The sequence below is a fragment of the Anabrus simplex genome, chromosome 1 (genome assembly GCF_040414725.1).
Source record: "Anabrus simplex isolate iqAnaSimp1 chromosome 1, ASM4041472v1, whole genome shotgun sequence".
Classification (NCBI taxonomy): domain Eukaryota; kingdom Metazoa; phylum Arthropoda; class Insecta; order Orthoptera; family Tettigoniidae; genus Anabrus; species Anabrus simplex.
In genome coordinates, this window is record NC_090265.1 from 1,234,751,226 (window position 1) to 1,234,769,907 (window position 18,682).

The 18,682-nt window shown below is 39.2% G+C and overlaps 1 protein-coding gene across 1 annotated transcript in view; it reads right to left on the reverse strand.

The window, feature by feature from the left end:
• Positions 1-16,719, reverse strand: part of Clbn (Nuclear export mediator factor NEMF homolog Clbn) — a 140,368-nt gene extending 123,649 nt beyond the window's left edge. Inside the window, exons 1-2 of the mRNA XM_067137608.2 lie at positions 16,489-16,719; positions 16,149-16,320 (exon numbers count right to left, since the gene is read on the reverse strand). Of these exons, the coding sequence (XP_066993709.2) occupies positions 16,149-16,320; positions 16,489-16,544 (228 nt within the window). The 5' untranslated portion in view covers positions 16,545-16,719. The remainder of the gene's footprint in view (positions 1-16,148; positions 16,321-16,488) is intronic.
• Positions 16,720-18,682: the final 1,963 nt, after the last annotated feature.

Genomic DNA, 18,682 nt, shown 5'->3' on the forward strand with positions numbered 1-18,682 from the left:
TAAGAGTAGACTTCAGGTAGCTGAGATGAAATTCCTTAGAGGGATCATAGAGAAGACAAGGAAAGATAGAAATGAAGAGATTAGAAGGAAGAACTGGAGTTTTCAAAACTATAGGACAGGAAAGAAGCTGAAATGGTATGAATGAGATAAGACCAAGTTCCAAAGAAAGTATTTATAGAGAAACAAACAGGAAAGAGATCACAAGGAAGGCCTTCAAACAGATAGATGGATACAGTGAAGGAGAGTATCAAGAAGAGAGGAGAAACGATAGAAGAAATATTGGAAACAGGAAAAGAGTTGTAAACAGACAAACACCGGTGAGTAACAATGGATGTTTTAATTCATAACCCAATTCAGAAGAAGAAGAAGAAGAATATAAAGGAAAAGGTCATCGTTTCAGCTTCTGAGATACACAGAAATAGGATGAGGGCACTAATTCACTCATTTATTGTATCTGTGAATCATATGACCTTGCCATGGTGGAAAGACTTATGCGTCCCAAAGCCAAAGGTACAGATAACAACCATATCAGATGGGTATCTGTCGAGAGACCAGACTAACGAATAGTTCAATGAAACGGAGGCAGCAGTGTTTGGGAAGCTGCAAGGGCGGCAGTCTGGATGATTAGTTGATACGGTCTTATAATAATATTTAACATGACTTAGCTGTGTTGATACTGTTACATGGCTGAAAGCAATAGGGAACTACAGCCGTAACTAACTCTCTGCAGCTCTCTCTGTATGAATGATGTACTAATGATGGCTGCCTCTCGGGTAAAATATTCTGGAGGTAAAATAGTTCCTTATTCAGATCTCCAGGTGGGGACTACATCAACAGGAAAATGAATACTGATATTCTGTGAGTCAGTGTGTGGAATGTTAGAAGTCTGAAATGTTCTGGTAGGTTAGAAAATACAGAAAAGGGAAATAGATAGAATAAAGTTAGATGTAGTTGGTATAAGTGAAGTACGTTGGCAAGAAGAGCACGATCTTTGGTCAGGCGACTACAGAATTATCAACACATAATCAAAATTGGTAATTGCAGAAGTAGGTTTAATAATGAAAACAGGGCAGCAGGTGAGCTACTACGACCAGCATAGTGAACGAATTATTGTTGTCAAGGCAGATACCAAGCCAATGCCCACCACAGTACTGCAGGTCTATATGTACCTACTAGTTGAGCAGATGTCTGACTCGTTGGCTGAATGGTCAGCGTATTGGCCTTCGGTTCAGAGGGTCCCGGGTTCGATTCCCGGCCGGGTCGGGGATTTTAACCTTCATTGGTTCATTCCAATGGCCCGGGGGCTGGGTGTTTGTGCTGTCCCCAACATCCCTGATCCCTTGCTAGGGTTACGGCGAAGACTGGTAAATGACCAGAAGCCGGAAAACATCTTGAGGCAACCTCTAGGGCTAACAACCCTAGTTGTAAAAGGATGGGTACCCGTCCAAAGCAAAGTCAAGTCAAAAAGCATGATGGCACAACATTTCAAGAAACATACCCCATGGGGTAAATCTTCGGATAAATCCCTCATCATGAATGCCACGGCGCACGAGTCTCATTCGGATTCTGGGGGAGACTTGACATCGTGCAAGAGACGAGTCGGAGCGTCTCGGTGTACCCCGAAGAGTCAAAAACTCAGGCCACAATCTAAAACCTTTCTAGCAACTTTCAACATAAATTCACTTACACAAACTGGCAAGCTGAAAACCCTCACCAAAGCTCTTCACGAAAATCAGATATCCATAATGGCCCTACAGGAAACAAGGTACCCAGATGAAGAGATATTTGAATCCGAAGGCTACCGATTTTTCAAGAGCAAAGCGCAAAGAGGAATCCTCAATGGAGCTGTGATGCTTGGAACCGCGTTTGCTGTTAGAGCCAAGATCCTTAAATCGGTTGCAAATTTCGAACCTGTGAATGACAGATTGTCTATACTCACAATTAAATGTGCGAACAAAACCTACGCCCTAGTTAACGCACATGCTCCTACAAACGATAAGAACAAGTCTGATCCAGATGAAGTTGATAATTTCTGGGGAAACAGAGATCTCTTCCACAAGGTCCCTACGAACGGGCTAAACCGAGACGAGCAACCGAAGAGAAGACACGGTGCCCCTTGGACAGAGGAGCGTAAGCAGGCACACTCATAAAGAATGAGGGAAATTTGGGCTCTAAACAAGGCCAAGTTCAGTGTCAAATGCAGCAAGACTTAACGTGGTTTTTGATGGCCCCAGTGAATTATATAATAATAATAATAATAATAATAATAATAATAATAATAATAATAATAATAATAATAATAATAATCATCCAGAGCTGGGTGATTACCAAGGAGGTTTCAGGAAAGGATGGTCATGTGTGGAGCAGATTATGAATCTGAAATCTGTCCTTTCATATCTTAAACTAAGGAGCAAGTCTTTTGCAGTAACGTTCATCGACTTTAAGAAGGCCTATGATTCAATTGATAGAACTACCCTACTTCAGATCTTAAAGGAATTTGGCTTGGATGGTAAAACAAGAGTGATCATCCAACAGACTCTCACCAACACCATCTCAAAAGTGAAGTTTAGAGGAGAGATTTCAGAGGCCTTTGAAATACGGACAGGAGTTAGGCAAGGAGATGGTCTCTCACCTCTGTTGTTCAACTGCGTTATTGAGAAAGTGATCCGTGAATGGCGCAGAGAAATGAGTTATGAAGGAGTCGAAAGCGGAGTCAGACTAGGCCACAAGAACAAGAACCTTTCAATTGACTGTCTAGCATTTGCAGACGATCTCGCGGTTTTCGCTGATTCCTTGGATGTGGCCACGAAGCAGATCAACCAACTTCAAATACAAGCTGTAAAGGCGGGCCTCCAAATCTCCTTTGAGAAAACGAAATTCATTACAAACATCAAACTGGCGCCAAGTCAGCTAGAAGGGACTCGCAGAAAAGTCAAGCGAGTTGAAAAATTTAAGTACCTTGGTGAATGGATAGAACCTAACTCGTCCGAAAAAGAAGCCTTTTCTTCATGCATGAATAAAATGGAAATGGCTTACCATCTGACTAAAAATGTCTATAACAAAAGATCTATGCAAAAATCAAACACTATTGCACTGTTATCCAACCAGAGGCTCTATATGCAGCGGAATGTCTCGCCATGAACAAAAAAGGCATGATGGAGAAATTGGAGGCCAAGGAAAGAAAGATTTTGAGAAAAATCTTAGGTCCAGTCAAAGACAACGGCAAGTGTAGGAGACGGCACAACCAGGAGTTGTACTCGCATGTGGAGAAAATAACTGATGTGATGCGAAAAAGGAGGATTACTTTTTATGGACACATGGCCCGAATGAATTCAACACGGTTAACCAACCGCATTTTCACTTTCCTCCAAGAGAAAAAGGCAAAGGGGGCATGGTTCAGTGAGGTACAGAAAGTTCTGCAGGAGATTGGGATCTCATTTGAAGATATCCAGGAGCGTGTCCCACTTAAGAAAAAACTCCAAGAACATCAGAGTTTCCTACCAAAGCCGAAGATGAAAATTGGAAAGGCATGGACGGAAGAGCGAAAGGAGCAACACTGTATACAAATGAAGGAATATTGGACCAACATTAAAGCTCAAAGGAAACAGTTGAAATGACGTGGTCCTTAGTTGGCCGAAACGAAACAAGAGAAATAATAATAATAATAATAATAATAATAATAATGTTACTGTTTTTACATGGCACTAACTTCTCGACAGATTTTGAAGACACTGAGGTGCCGGAATTTTGTCCTGCAGGAGTTCTTGTACGTTCCAGTAAATCCACCGACACGGGGCTGCCATATTTAATCACCTTCAAATACCACCAGACTCAGCCAGGATTGAACCTGCCAACTTGGGCTCAGAAAGCCAGTGCCTTAATCGTCGGAGCCACTCAGCCCGGCAAGGTCAAGGTCAGGAAGAAAAGAAGGAAAAGACTTAAGGTTGCAGCAACAATCTTCCAGTCCTTCTCTTTAAATGGATTCTAACAATGAAAACTATGCAGTCAAACATGCTCTAATCACTCTTTCTCCATACACCTACAATATCTGTTTTTGATATGAACTGAAAGGGCCAGACCAAGTGGCTCAGATGTTTGCAGCGCTGGCCTTCTGTCCCCAACTTGGCTAGTTCGATCCTGGCTCAGTCCAGTAGTATTTGAAGGTGCTCAAATATGTCAGCCTCGTGTCGGGAGGATTTACCGGCACATAAAAGAACTCCTATGGGACAAAATTCTGGCACCTTGGCATCCCCAAAAACCGTAAAAGTAGTTAGTGGGACATTAAGCCAATATTATTATTATTATTATTATTATTATTATTATTATTATTGTTGTTGTTGTTGTTGTTGCACTCTGACGGCTGCATTGGACAAATGTAGTCAATTTCTGTCCGGTTTTCTATGATGTTTTATGTTTTTCTTTCCCTTCTGTTCTTCCAATATTTCTTCATTCTATGTGATCGTTTTCGTTCTTCTTCTGAACATACCCTTTTGGTTGTTTCTTTTATCAATTATTGGTAGGAATCTAATTTTACCATTCTTAAATTTATTTACTTTTAATCCCATATAACATTTCATGCATTTAACCATATTTTACAATGAATATTATTGCATTGTACATATAGTTCACTTTATTAATTTTATTACTTCACAAGAAGATATTGTTCCAGGACATTCGACATATAAGTGTACTTTATTTAGGCTAATTATGACCCAAATATGGTCGAAACTAGTCCCTAGCAACGCATTATGATGTAAAAATAGGCATTGCAATTAATGTATAGTACTGAATAGGTGGAACAAAACACACTGTTTAGCTAAATTATATGTAATCTCAGTTCAATACAGAACCAAAAATGAAAAATATAACCCTTGAGTGAGAAGTTTCAAACAGTGGACAGTAAGCAGGTTCAGGATATAGAAAGAGAATGGGTGGCAAACAGGGATTCTGTAGTAGAAACAGCAAGGGATTGCCTAGGAACAACTTTGTGTAAAAAGGGGGAAAAAGCGAACATCTTGGTGGAATGATGAAGTAAGGGCAGCTTGTAAATGTAAAAAGAAGGCTTATCAGCAATGGCTCCAAACAAGGGCCGATACAGACAGGAAATTGTACATACATGAAAGAAACAGAGCGAAACAGATAGTTAAGTACAAAAAGAAGTCGTAGGAAGATTCTGGTAATAACCTGGAAAGGCTAGGTCAAGCAGCAGGGAAACCTTTCTGGACAGTAATAAAGAATCTTAGAAAGGGAGGGAAAATGGAAAAGAACAGTATTTTGGGTAATTCAGGTGAACTCATAATAGATCCCAGGGAATCACTGGACAGGTGGAGGGAATATTTTGAACATCTTCTCAACGTAAAAGAAAATCTTCCTGGTGGTGCCGCGAACAACCAAGCTCATGGGGAGGAGGAAAATGATGTTGGTGAAATTATGCTTGAAGAAGTGGAAAGGATGGTAAATAAACTCCATTGTCATAAAACAGCAAGAATAGATTAAATTAGGCCTGAAATGGTGAAGTATAGTGGGAAGGCAGGGATGAAATGGCTTCATAGAGTAATAAGATTAGCATGGAGTGTTAGTAAGGTACCTTCAGATTGGACAAGAGCAGTAATTGCACCTATCTATAAGCAAGGGAACAGGAAGGATTGCAACAACTATCGAGGTATTTCATTGATTAGTATTCCAGGCAAAGTATTCACTGGCATCTTGGAAGGGAGGGTGCGATAAGTGGTTGAGAGGCTGTTGGATGAAAACCAGTGTGGTTTCAGACCACAGAGGGGCTGTCAGGATCAGATTTTCAGTATGCGCCAGGTAATTGAAAAATGCTGCGAGGGGAACAGAAAGTTGTGTTTATGTTTTGTAGATCTCGAGAAAGCATATGATAGGGTACCGAGGGAAAAGTTGTTCGCCATACTGAGGGACTATGGCAATAAGGGTAGATTATTAAAATCAATCAAAGGCATTTATGTTGACAACTGGGCTACAGTGAGAATTGATGGTAGAATGAGTTCTTGGTTCAGGGTACTTACAGGGGTTAGATAAGGCTGTAATCTTTCACCTTTGTTGTTTGTAGTTTACATGGATCATCTGCTGAAAGGTATAAAGTGGCAGGGAAGGATTCGGTTAGATGGAAATGTAGTAACCAGTCTGGCCTATGCTGAGGATTTGGTCTTAATGCAGATTGTGCCAAAAGCCTGCAGTCTAATACCTTGGATCTTGAAAATAGGTGCAATGAGTATGGTATGAAAATCAGCCTTTGGAAGATTAAATTGATGTCAGTAGGTAAGAAATTCAATAGAAATGGATGTCAGATTGGTGATACAAAGCTGGAACAGGTAGATAGTTTCAAGTATTTAGGTTGTGTATTCTCCCAGGATGGTAACATATACTAAGTGAGATTGAATGAAGGTGTAGTAAAGCTAATGCAATGAGCTCGCAGTTGCGATCAACAGTGTTCTGTAAGAAGGAAGTCAGCTTCCGGACGAAATTATCTTTACATTGGTCTGTTTTCAGACCAACTTTTCTTTACGGGAGCAAAAGCTGGGGACTTGGGATATCTTATTCATAAGTTAGAAGTAACAGACAAGAAAGTAGCGAGAATGACTGCTGGTACAAACAGGTGAGAACAATGGCAGGGTGGTGCTTGGAATGAAGAGATAAAGGCTACGTTAAGAATGAACTCGATGGATGAAGTTGTACACAAAAACCGCCTTCGGTGGTGGGGCCATGTGAGGCGAAAGGATAGGTTACCTAGGAGAATAATGGACGGTAAGAGAAGTAAAGGGAGACCAAGATGACGATTGTTAGGCTCGGTTTCTAATGAACTAAATGTCGCCACAGCACTAGTTGCAAACAGAGGATTGTGGTGACATAAAGTAATTCACAGAGGCTTGCAGACTGAATGCTGAGAAGCATAATGCTCTATAATGATAATGAATGATGTGTATTTTTAATATTGAAGGTCAGTGAATGCAATCATAAGCTTTTCGAAAGTCTACGAAAGTGATGATAATTTTTTTCTGTAGTCTTTTGTAGATGTCCATTAATAATTTTAGTGTTATGATTTGATCCGGACAACTAAGCTATGGTCAAAATCCTCCCTGGTACTCCCCTAATTCTTTCTCCAGTTGACATTTGCACCAATTGTAAATTGTTTGAGATTATTATTTGTAAGTAAAATCCAGGAGTGATATTCCTCTATAGTTATCAGGATTTGTTCTATCTCCTTTTTTTTTTTTCCTAGTTGCTTTACGTCGCACCGACACAGATAGGTCTTATGGTGATGATGGGACAGGAAAGGGCTAGGAGTGGGAAGGAAGCAGCAATGGCCTTAATTAAGGTACAGCCCCAGTATTTGCCTGGTGTGAAAATGGGAAACCACGGAAAACCATTTTGAGGGCTGCCGACAGTGGGGTTCGAACCTACTATCCCCCGAATACTGGATACTGGCTGGTCTTAAGCGACTGCAGCTATCGAGCTCGGCCCTTTTTTTGTTTCACAGGTAGATTACTGCAGTTTTCCAATGGTCCCTTAATTTTTCATCATTCCAAATTTTTATCAAGCATTGGTTGAGGTGATTCTCTAATTAATTCCGCTGCATTTTTCTACAACTCGTCAAATGTTTGGTCTTTTCCACAAGCTTCATAATTTTTCAGTTCTTTAATGACTTGAGTAACTTCATCAAAGCTGGGTGGATCTATATTTTCTGGTTGAGTTTCAATGGGCATGGCTGTGTTTATATGAAGTAGTTCTTTTGGTTCTTCACAATTCAATCATTTATTGAATGTGTCTGCTAGAATTTGTGAATTATCTTTATTATTACGTGCCATCTTTACATTCTTATCTTTTAGCATAAATGTTGGCAGTTCATATTTTTGAAGTTGTTTACTAAATATTTTATAGCAATCCCTAGAATTGGTCTTTTTGCGATCTATTTCTATTTGTTGAATAATACCTTTTTATGTTGTCTTTTAATATTTCTGATTTTTTTGGGTTAGTTCTTTTGTTTGGTAAATTCCGCATGCGATGTCTGACTTGAACCATGTCTGGTGTCTACTTTCAAATTCTTTATCGCATTCCTCATTCCACTGTTGATGCTTTTTCCTTGGACTTGGTAAAGCTATTTTCTCAGCTATGTCTTTTAGTTTCGGGATGATCTCTTCTGATTTATCTGTTTTATCAGTGTCTCAAGTTATTTCTTTATACTGTTCATTGTTTATTAGTTTATGGGGATCATAAATTTTTCTCAATTTATGTTTTGATTTCTTTACTGGTGTGAATTTAATTTTGATTTTCACCCTGTAATGGTCTATTCCTCCAGGTACTTTAACATTTTAGATTTTCTTATGATAATTCTTTTCCATACAAACATGATCTAATTGCCATTCTCCTTTTCTCCAATCTGGGTGTTTCCATATCTTAAGTTTATTAGGTTTTCTCATAAAATAGGTAGATTTTGATATCATATTATGGTTTCTACAAAAGTCTATCAATCTTGTGCCATTTTTGTTGGTCTGTTTATGAGTTGGGCATTTTCCTATTATGTCACTGTATCTTTTTTTTTTTTCCTAATTAAGCATTGAAGTTGACTATTAAAATTTTGGTATGATTTTTATTTGTCTCTGTTTGACCTAGGAGGTCCCAGAATTCATCCATTCTTCTTCTTCTTCTTCTTTCTTCGTTATGCCCGTTTACAGAGCACGTTGGAACTTGTTAGCTTGATGATGGTTTTCCTTTCTTCTCCTCCCAAAATCTCTTCATGAACTCGCTATGCTGTTTCTTATGTTCTTCCATCCATTGTTTCCCTGTGGTTCTTTTAGCCTTTTCCGTGAATGTGCTTTGCAACCAGATTCCCAAAAGTCTTGCAATCCCTGATGATATCTTCTGTGATGTTCATTTCTTTTAAGTCCTGCTTTATTTCCTCAAACCAGCTTATTTTGACCTTCTTTGAATTGATTATACCAAGAAGTTTTTTTTCATATCTAGTGTCATCCATTCTACAGATGTGGCCATAGAATTTCAATCGTCTCCTGCGTACGGTATTGCTGAACTTGATTAGAATAATAACAGTGAGTTATTTATTAAATTGAGCACCTAATCAATACAATAAGTCATTGTCTTGGATGATTTACATTGATCTATTAACTAAAAATGGTACATGTTTCGCCTAGTATGAAGGCATCATCAGCCATTGTCTTAACCTTGGAATAAAAATAAGCACTTGATTAACATATAATAAGATGAAACTAATTTTTTTAATCTTGAAGAGACTTAAACATTAAAAATAACAATATTGGTTTTAAGTTTTTTTTATTTTTTTACTTTTTTTTACAATGTGAAGAATTACAAAGGTGAAAGTATTAAAATTATTGACATTAAAAAAGGCTGCTATTACAAGTAAAATGGACAAAGCAACAGACTGTGATGAACAAGTAGTGAGACTGCTATAAAATTAAGTTGAGCGATTGGCAGTTACAATTAGACTCTGACGAGAATGATGAATGACTTTCGTCTTTCGTCTCCTAGAAAAGGATATAGTGATCTCTTTGACTAATCTTCAACATTTTCTCAATACAGTGGTACCTTGGATTGCGAGCATATTTCGTTCCGGCAACATGCTCGTAATCCAAATCGCTCGTATATCAAAGCAAATTTTCCCATAAGAAACTATTGAAACTCGGATGATTCGTCCACAACACAAAAACATTTATTCGCACAACATTTCTAAAACAAAATATAACGTAAAACAAACTGCACTTTACCTTACAATAGAATCATTGTTGGTGTGAGGGAGACGAGAAATGACATGAGAAGAGTTACTGTGTAGCACGAATTTCATTAACGGAATCACTGCTATCGGTTGGCTCATTGGAAGTGTTTTCTTTTCGTGCAACTTTAACGAGGAACCTGTCCAATGAATGTTGCTTTTGCCTCTTTTTGAGGATTTCAAGAAAATGTGACATTGCATTGTCATTGAACAGATTCATCCATTGTAATCATATCCTTCTTCCGACCGAATTCCTTTTTAGCCTTCTTTTCGTTCACAGGGCCCATCGTTGCAGAACAGTTATATCACAGATGACAGAAACAAAACATGTACACTCGTACGGTGTTGACTATGCGAGCGAGGCACGCCAACTGAAGTCCAGCGCGGGAAATGATTACACACACTTTCCCAGGAAAGAGAGTGGCAGGGGGAGGGGAAAACAAAGGCACAGGGGAGGTGGAAACGTACGTACACGTGACGCTCGTATTGCGAAACCTCACTCGCTTATCGCCAACGGCCATAGCCGTGTTGAAACACCGGATCCCGTGAGATCTCCGAAGTTAAGCAACATTGGGCGTGGTCAGGAGTTGGATGGGTTGCCACGTGCTGTTGGTGGGGGGTAAGGGAATGGAGGAGCGGAAAGGAACTGGCCAACCTACCGCACGTAAACTCCGGCTCAGGAACACCTCTGCGGAGGTTCGGACCTGCCTTCGGGCAGAATAACCCTTACCTACTCGCTTATCAAGTCACAATTTATTTAAAATACTTGCTCGTCTTGCAAGACACTCGTAGACCAAGTTACTCGCAATCCGAGGTTCCACTGTATTACTTTTTGAATAAATATGACTGATCGTCATCCTCTTCAGAGTCTAATTGTAACCGCCAATCGCTCAACTTAATTTTATAGCAATCTCACTACTTGTTCATCACAGTCTGTTGCTTTGTCCATTTTACTTGTAATAGCAGCCTTTTAATGTCAATAATTTTAATACTTTCACCTTTGTAATTCTTCACATTGTATAAAAAAAAAAAAAAAATTATAACCAATATTGTTATTTTTAATGTTTAAGTCTCTTCAAGATTTAAAAAAATTAATTTCATCTTATTATATGTTAATCAAGTGCTTATTTTTATTCCAAGGTTAAGACAATGGCTGATGATGCCTTCATACTAGACGAAACATGTACCATTTTTAGTTAATAGATCAATGTAAATCAGCCAAGACAATGACTTATTGTACTGATTAGGTGGTCAATTTAATAAATAACTCACTGTTATTATTCTAATCAAATATCATCAATACGGACCAAAAATGATATTTATTACATGTAATTGGTGAACTTGTCGATTGCTTTGTACAAATCTACAGTTTTATTATTATTATTATTATTATTATTATTATATTATATTATTATTATTATTATTATTATTACTATTATTATTATTATTATTATTCAACAACAAGGATAGGATAGTGCTAATGGGCGATTTCAATGCGAGAGTTGGAAACAGAACTGAAGGATACAAAAGGGTGATTGGTAGAAGTGGGGAAGATATGGAAGCTAATAGGAATGGGAAGCATTTGCAGGACTTCTGTGCTATTATGGGTTTAGCAGTTATGAACACATTCTTCAAGCATAAAGGTATTCACCACTACACATGGGAGGCCAGGGGTAGCAGATCCATAATATACTATAACTTAACAGACTTTGAATTCAGGAAATCTGCTAGGAAGTACAGGTTTCCTGGGGATTTTTCAATGATACAGATCACTATCTGATAAAGTTAAATCTGTCTGCAAACCAATAAGGGTATAAAATATCCAGGACGAGGAAATTAGACAGAGGTACATGGACATGATTAGTGAGAAGTTCCGAATAGTGGACAGTAAGCAGATTCAGGATATAGAAAGAGAACGGGTGGCATACAGGGATTCTATAGTAGAAGCAGCAAGGGAATGCCTAGGAACAACTGTGTGTAAAGACGGGAAAAAGCAAACATCTTGGTGGAACGATGACGTGAGAGCAGCTTGTAAACGTAAAAAGAAGTCTTACCAGAAATGGCTCCAAACAAAGGCCGATGCAGACAGGGAATTGTACGCAGATGAAAGAAACAGAGCGAAACAAATAGTTGTTGAGTCCAAAAAGAAGTAGGGGGAGATTTTGGTAGTAACCTGGAAATGCTAGGTCAAGCAGCAGGGAAACCTTTCTTGACAGGAAGGGAAAAAGGAAATGAACAGTGTTTTGGGTAATTCAGATAAACTCATAATAGATTCCACGGAATCATTGGACAGGTAGAGGGAATATTTTGAAAATCTTCTCAACATAAAAGGAAATCTTCCTGGTGGTGCCACGAACAACCAAACTTATGGGGAGGAGGAAAATGATGTTGGTGAAATTACGCTTGAGGAAGTGGAATAGGTGGTAAATAAATTCCATTGTCATAAAGCAGTAGGAATAGATTAAATTAGACCTGAAATGGTGAAGTATAGTGGGAAGGCAGGGATGAAATGGCTTCACAGAATAATATTAGCATGGAGTGTTGGTGAAGTACTTTCAGATTGGACAAAAGCAGTAATCCACCTAATCTATAAGCAAAGGAAAAGAAAGGATTGCATTGTCCAACTACCAAGGTATCTCACTGATTAGTATACCAGGCAAAGTATTCACTGGTACAGTATGGTTTCAGACCACAGAGGGGCTGCCAGGATCAGATTTTCAGTACCATCATCATGATCATCTTCGTTTCCTGTTTCTAACTTCCCGAGTGAGGCTGTGAATCAAGGACCTCCATCACTGCCTGTCCCTCCACCACTCTTCTCCTTTTTTTTAAGTACATCTTCTGGTTTTCCTCCCTTCTTCTCTATGTACTCCCACACTGAATCTGTCCATCTCTTTTGGGGTCTTCCTTGTGGTCTCTTTCCTGTTCACATCAGTGAAAAAGCTTTCTTTGGCACTCTCTCTTTTCCCATTCTCATCATATGCCCATACCACTTTAGCTTTGTTGTTTCTATCCAGTTTTGAAGTTTCAAGATTCCTGTCCTCTTCCTTATCTCTTCATTTCTAATTCTATCCTTTCTTGTCTTGCCCTCGATACCTCTTTGGAATTTCATCTCCGCTGCCTGTATTCTACTCTTCTCTCGTTTTATTGTAGTTGGTAAAATTCTGGAAGTGGTTAAAAGTTTCAAGTACTTGGGAAGCGTGATCACAGAAGATGGAAAGATAACCGAGGAAATTGGGGAAAGAATACAACAGATTTTCAGTATGTGCCAGGTAACTGAAAAATGCTACAAGAGGAATAGACAGTTATGTTTCGTAGATCTAGAGAAAGCATACGACAGGGTACAGAGTGAAAAGATGTTCACCATGCTGGGGGACTATGGCATTAAGGGTAGATTATTAAAATCAATCAAAGGCATTTATGCTGACAATTGAGCTGCAGTGAGAATTGACAGTAGAATGAGTTCCTGGTAAAGGGTACTTACAGGGGTTAGACAAGGTAGTAATCTTTCACCTTTGTTGTTCACAGTTTACATGGATCATTCGCTGAGAGCTATACAGTGGCAGGGAGGGATTCAGTTAGGTGGAAATGTAGTAAGCAATCTGGCCTATGCTGACGACTTGGTCTTAATGGCAGATTGTGCCGAAAGCCTGCAGTCTAATATCTTGGAACTTGAAAATAGGTGCAATGAGTATGGTATGAAAATCAGCCTTTCGAAGACTAAACTGATGTCAGTAGGTAAGAAACCCAAGAGAACTGAATGTCAGATTGGCGGCACAAAGCTGGAACAGGTAAATAATTTCAAGTATTAAGGATGTGTGTTCTCCCAGGATGGTAATAGAGTAGGCCTAAGTGAGATTGAATCAAAGTACAGTAAAACTAATGCAGTGAGCTCGCAGCTGCGATCAACAGTAAGAAGGAAGTCAGCTCCCGAATGTAACTATTTTTACATCGATCTGTTTTCAGACCAACTTTACTTTACAGTAGCGAAAAAGGATGGACTCAGGATATCTTATTCATAACTTAGAAGTAACAGACATGAAAGTAGCAAGAATGATTGCTGCTACAAGCAAGTGGGAACAATGGCAGGAGGGTACTAGGAAGGAGGAGATAAAGACTAAGTTAGGAATGAACTCGATGAATGGTAATAATAATAATAATAATGTTATTTGTTTTACGTCCCACTAACTACTTTTTAAGGTCTTCGGAGACGCCGAGGTGCCGGAATTTAGTCTCGCAGGAGTTCTTTTACGTGCCAGTAAATCTACCTACACGTGGCTGACGTATTTGAGCACCTTCAAATACCACCGGACTGAGCCAGGATCAAACCTGCCAAGTTGGGGTTAGAAGGCCAGCGCCTTAACCGTCTGAGCCACTCAGCCCGGCAATCTCGTTGAATGAAGCTGGGCATAAACTGGCTTCGGTGGTGGGGTCATGTGAGGCGAATGGAGGAGAATAGGTTACCTACGAGAATAATGGACTCTGTTATGGAGGGTAAGAGAAGTAGAGGGGGACTAAGACGACGATGGCTAGACTCAGTTTAATAATAATATTTTTACTTTACGTCCCACTAACTACTTTTACAGTTTTCGGAGATGCCGAGGTACCGGAATTCAGTCTCGGAGGAATTCTTTTATGTGGCAGTAAATCTATCGATACAAAGCTGACATACTGAGCACCTTCAAATACCACCGGACTCAGCCAGGATTGAACCTGCCAAGTTGGGGTCAGAAGGCCAGCGCCTCAGACGTCTGAGCCACTCTGCCCAGCAGACTCAGTTTCTAACGATTTAAAGATAAGAGGTGTAGAACTAAATGAGGCCACAGCACTTGTTGCAAACAGAGGATTGTGGCGACGTTTAGTATATTCACAGAGGCTTGCAGACTGAATGCTGAAAGGCATAACGGTCTATAATGATGATGAATGATGATGTTATTTTTTTGCTAGTTGCTTTACGTTGCACCGACACAGATAGGTCTTATGGCGACGATGGAACAGGAAAGGCCTAGGAATGGAAAAGAAGCAGCCGTGGGCTTAATTAAGGTACAGCCCCAGTATTTGCCTGGTGTGAAAATGGCACACCATGGAAAACCATCTTCAGGGCTGCCGACAGTGGAGTTCGAACCCACTATCTCCCGGATGCGAGCTCTCAGCTATGCGCTCCTGACCGCACGGCCAACTCGCCCGGTGTTATTTTATATTATTATAAAGAATGGTGATCAGATGTCCTGCTTTCCACAGCATACTCCTGTTTTTTAACTCCCTATCCTGCATTCTACATAGATTATCAAATATTCTATATATATCCTGCTTTTTAAAATTATCCTACTAAAAGCACTGTGGAATACAATTTTTATTTTTATTGTCCTATTTTCTATTAAATTTAATAAGGAAAGTGTCAAAACCATTAGTTACTTTCTGTTCTTTCTATTCTCCATGGTGAAGACAGAATCTGAAACATTTCCTGGAATTGTTTCTATTAAAATTATCATTTTGCAAACCACGGCGGAAGAGAGAGTACATCTGATGAAAACGATTGTGACTATGCTGAAAATAAAAAGGTAAATGTGTTCTAAATTCTGATTTGAAAGCTCTGTAGGCCTGGCTATTTATCTCTGGAGATCCATGTTAAAAACATTGTAACGGATACATATGATACTTCTCTTTTTGCCAAAATTTCAAATGTAGGGGAGTATGTAGAGTACGCGAAACTTTCCTTGATACCAGATTTTACGCGGGTGAGAGTAAGGAGGCAGCTCTCCCGGTTTCGGTTATACTGCTAAGTGAATGGAAATGAAATCTGAATTGAATCAATAGTATGATCGATCGATAGGAATTTTCTAAACCTGTATTATCTGTGTCACACACACTTTATATAACATTATGCAACATTTCTCGATGCGAATCTTGTTCCTAGCATGAATTCTATAATTTGACTTTGCTGCGTAAACAACAGCACTAGTACGTAAAGTGTACACCAGATGTCACACAGCGATTCATAGTTTGTGTGTCAAAGGTTGCCAATACAAATCACGAAGATAACCGAGGTCTACCGATGCAGCACGAGGGAGCTCCGGTACCACAAAAAGGTTCGTGTACTTAGTCATGTCTAAGATTATTATTATTTTTTAATTTTTTTTGCAAGTTGCTTTACGTCGCACCGACACAGATAGGTCTTATGGCGACGATGTGACAGGGAAGGGCTAGGAGTGGGAAGTGGTCGTGACCTTAATTAAGGTACAGCCTGGTGTGAAAATTGGAAACCATGGAAAACCATCTTGACCTTGAATGTTTTTCCTCTTGGTGAATAGCAGTATGAAAACTATTCATATTCTTGATATGATTAAGTGCATGTCTAGCCAGATATAGAACTGTACACTACCTTCATGCTGAAACCTGATGGAGCAATATTTTTGGGCCATTCAAATCCAGTTGTGTGGATTCGATTGCCAGACTCCAAAAGGAGAACACTCTTTTCTTCTGTACGCTGCAGTTTTATTAAGTAGGTTTTATTATCAATATCGTATACCTGTCCGACTCTCATGCCAATTAACCTGTAACATACAATGGTATTAATAAGGGGGTATCATACATTACCAACCATTATACCCCACAATATTTTTAATTAAAAATACTTTGAATGAGGCTAAATTAAGATGGAAAGAATCCATCAACATTAGTTCCCCCAAAGTTCATTAATATCAAGTATATGAAAAACTAACCTCTGAAGTTCGGTAAGACTGCACACCAAATCGAACGTACTGAAGCGGGTCTTCATCTTTGTTTTTATGTATCAATGACCAATATGTTTAAATGTGAAACTACGTTCAGTTCATTAATTACGCATGCGATTTATATAAAAAATTGTGTCATACACGAACTGAAAACATCGCGCTGACAAATTTGACAGCACCACTCGGCACCATTTTCAAAGATAATCCTACCGATCCTAGTACTCACTCACGGTGCAAAGGTCAAAGATGTTCAGCGGAAAGTTAAAATTATGGTAACATGGTAAGAAAAGGAGTACCGGTAGAGTTTGTTTCCGATGGATATTGGATACTGTACTTTGGGAAAGGGCTTCCTAAACTAGAACTGTAGAGTTGAAATATTTTAGGAAATTGAATTTAACAAAAAAAAAAAAAAAAAAAGTCAGACAAGGATAACATGGATGGTAAACATAAGTTTTGTTCCAACAAGCAGTTTGCGTACGGTTTCGTACCGATTCATGGACTGATGTAATGCGCGAGCTATGTTCTCGGGAACCGTCCCTAAACAGCAGTCTGTTTAGAACGGTTCGTGAACGGTCAACAAAAACTACAATGCGCATTAGTTCACGATTACGCGGGAGATTCGTGGTCAGCACGTTTGAGGATGAATAAACAGTTCTTGTTCTGCTCTGCTTGTTAATGCTCCTTGAACATTTCATTATCATAGCGAGGCACTGTTTTATATGTGTATATATAGGCCTGTATATATGGAGAGAGAAAGAGGAAGAGAATTATGGTTACTAAATTATTTATTTCACTGCATGTACCTTACATATGTGTATGTTCGGTCCTCAGCCCTAAGGCTGGTTCGATCCTCAACAGCTCCACCATCAGCTGTCAGACGGCTGAGGCATCACTGAAGAGGCGTACTAGGGAAATGAGGTAGTTTCACGTTGCTTTCCTCACTGAGCCAGAAGTTGCTATTACATATCAGTCTGCCAAGTCTACTGAAATGCATGCATCATCCGACCCTATGAGCAACATTTTCATACCATTCATAGCGGGGACTAGCTTCATAAGGAGTGGCATTACTAGCATTGCTCATACCTACCTCGGTCATTTTCACATTGTCAAAGCCAAGGATAAGACTGAGACAGATCAATGAAAGTAACAAAATTGCTCTAGCCTATACCTGGAGACACAGTGCACTAGAAACACTATGTCCCGCCAGCAAAAGCACGCATGTAACCTACAGGCCTATCATTTAAACAATTGCAAACAAGTAAAAATAATAATAACTTGCCTAAATAATGATCATATTTCGCTTTTGGGATATTGTAATGTATCTCCAGATCATCTTCACTGGAGTCTGAGTTCATAAAATCATCAGAATCACCTTCAATATCATCATGTATCATTCTTATTATTATCTAGTGTCTGTTACTTTATTAGTATGTAGTAAAATATGACTTTTTAATTGTATAATAATGCCGTACTTCTGTTTAATTGTAATAGTATGTGTAACGTGTCATCTTCCCCCACCAGCTGATTATCACCGATCAGCTGTTCATAGCTATGGACCACAATGCACAGCTCACAGTTATTTTGGTGTGCTGTGCATGTCACTGATGAACAGTTCTTGCTCTGGACCACAAACTGCTTTGCCAGTCAGCAAACTGGTTCACGAACAGTCCGCAGTCTGTTGGAACAACCGACTCCGAGTCCGCATTTGATTTTGAAGTTTGTTGGAACACTCTTTCCTTACCCCACATGCGTCAGACAGTTTGCAAACTGTTCCTGTTCGTGTTGGAACAAACCTATAATTGGCAGTCATATGAATTTTAGGGGAAACTATGTTTATGGAAACCAAGATGAAGAAGGAGATTTGGTAATAGATTTTTGTAGAAGGAATGGATTAATTGTTGGCAATATCTGGTTTAGAAAAAAGAACTCACAAAAAATAACTAGATATGGTTGGGGAGATAGAAAGACAATGATTGATCTTATTCTGGTGGAGAAGGAGAAACGTAGACAACTGGAAGATGTGACAGCAATGCCAAGAGCGGATTTCGAAGGAGGCCATAAAGTGGTGGTAGCCAAATTAAGACTTGGTAAAATAACGAAGTTAATAGAAATAAAAGGAAAGAAAATTAAAGGGATGGAAGTTAAAAGAGAAAGAAATAGCAATAGTACAGAGAATTGGCAG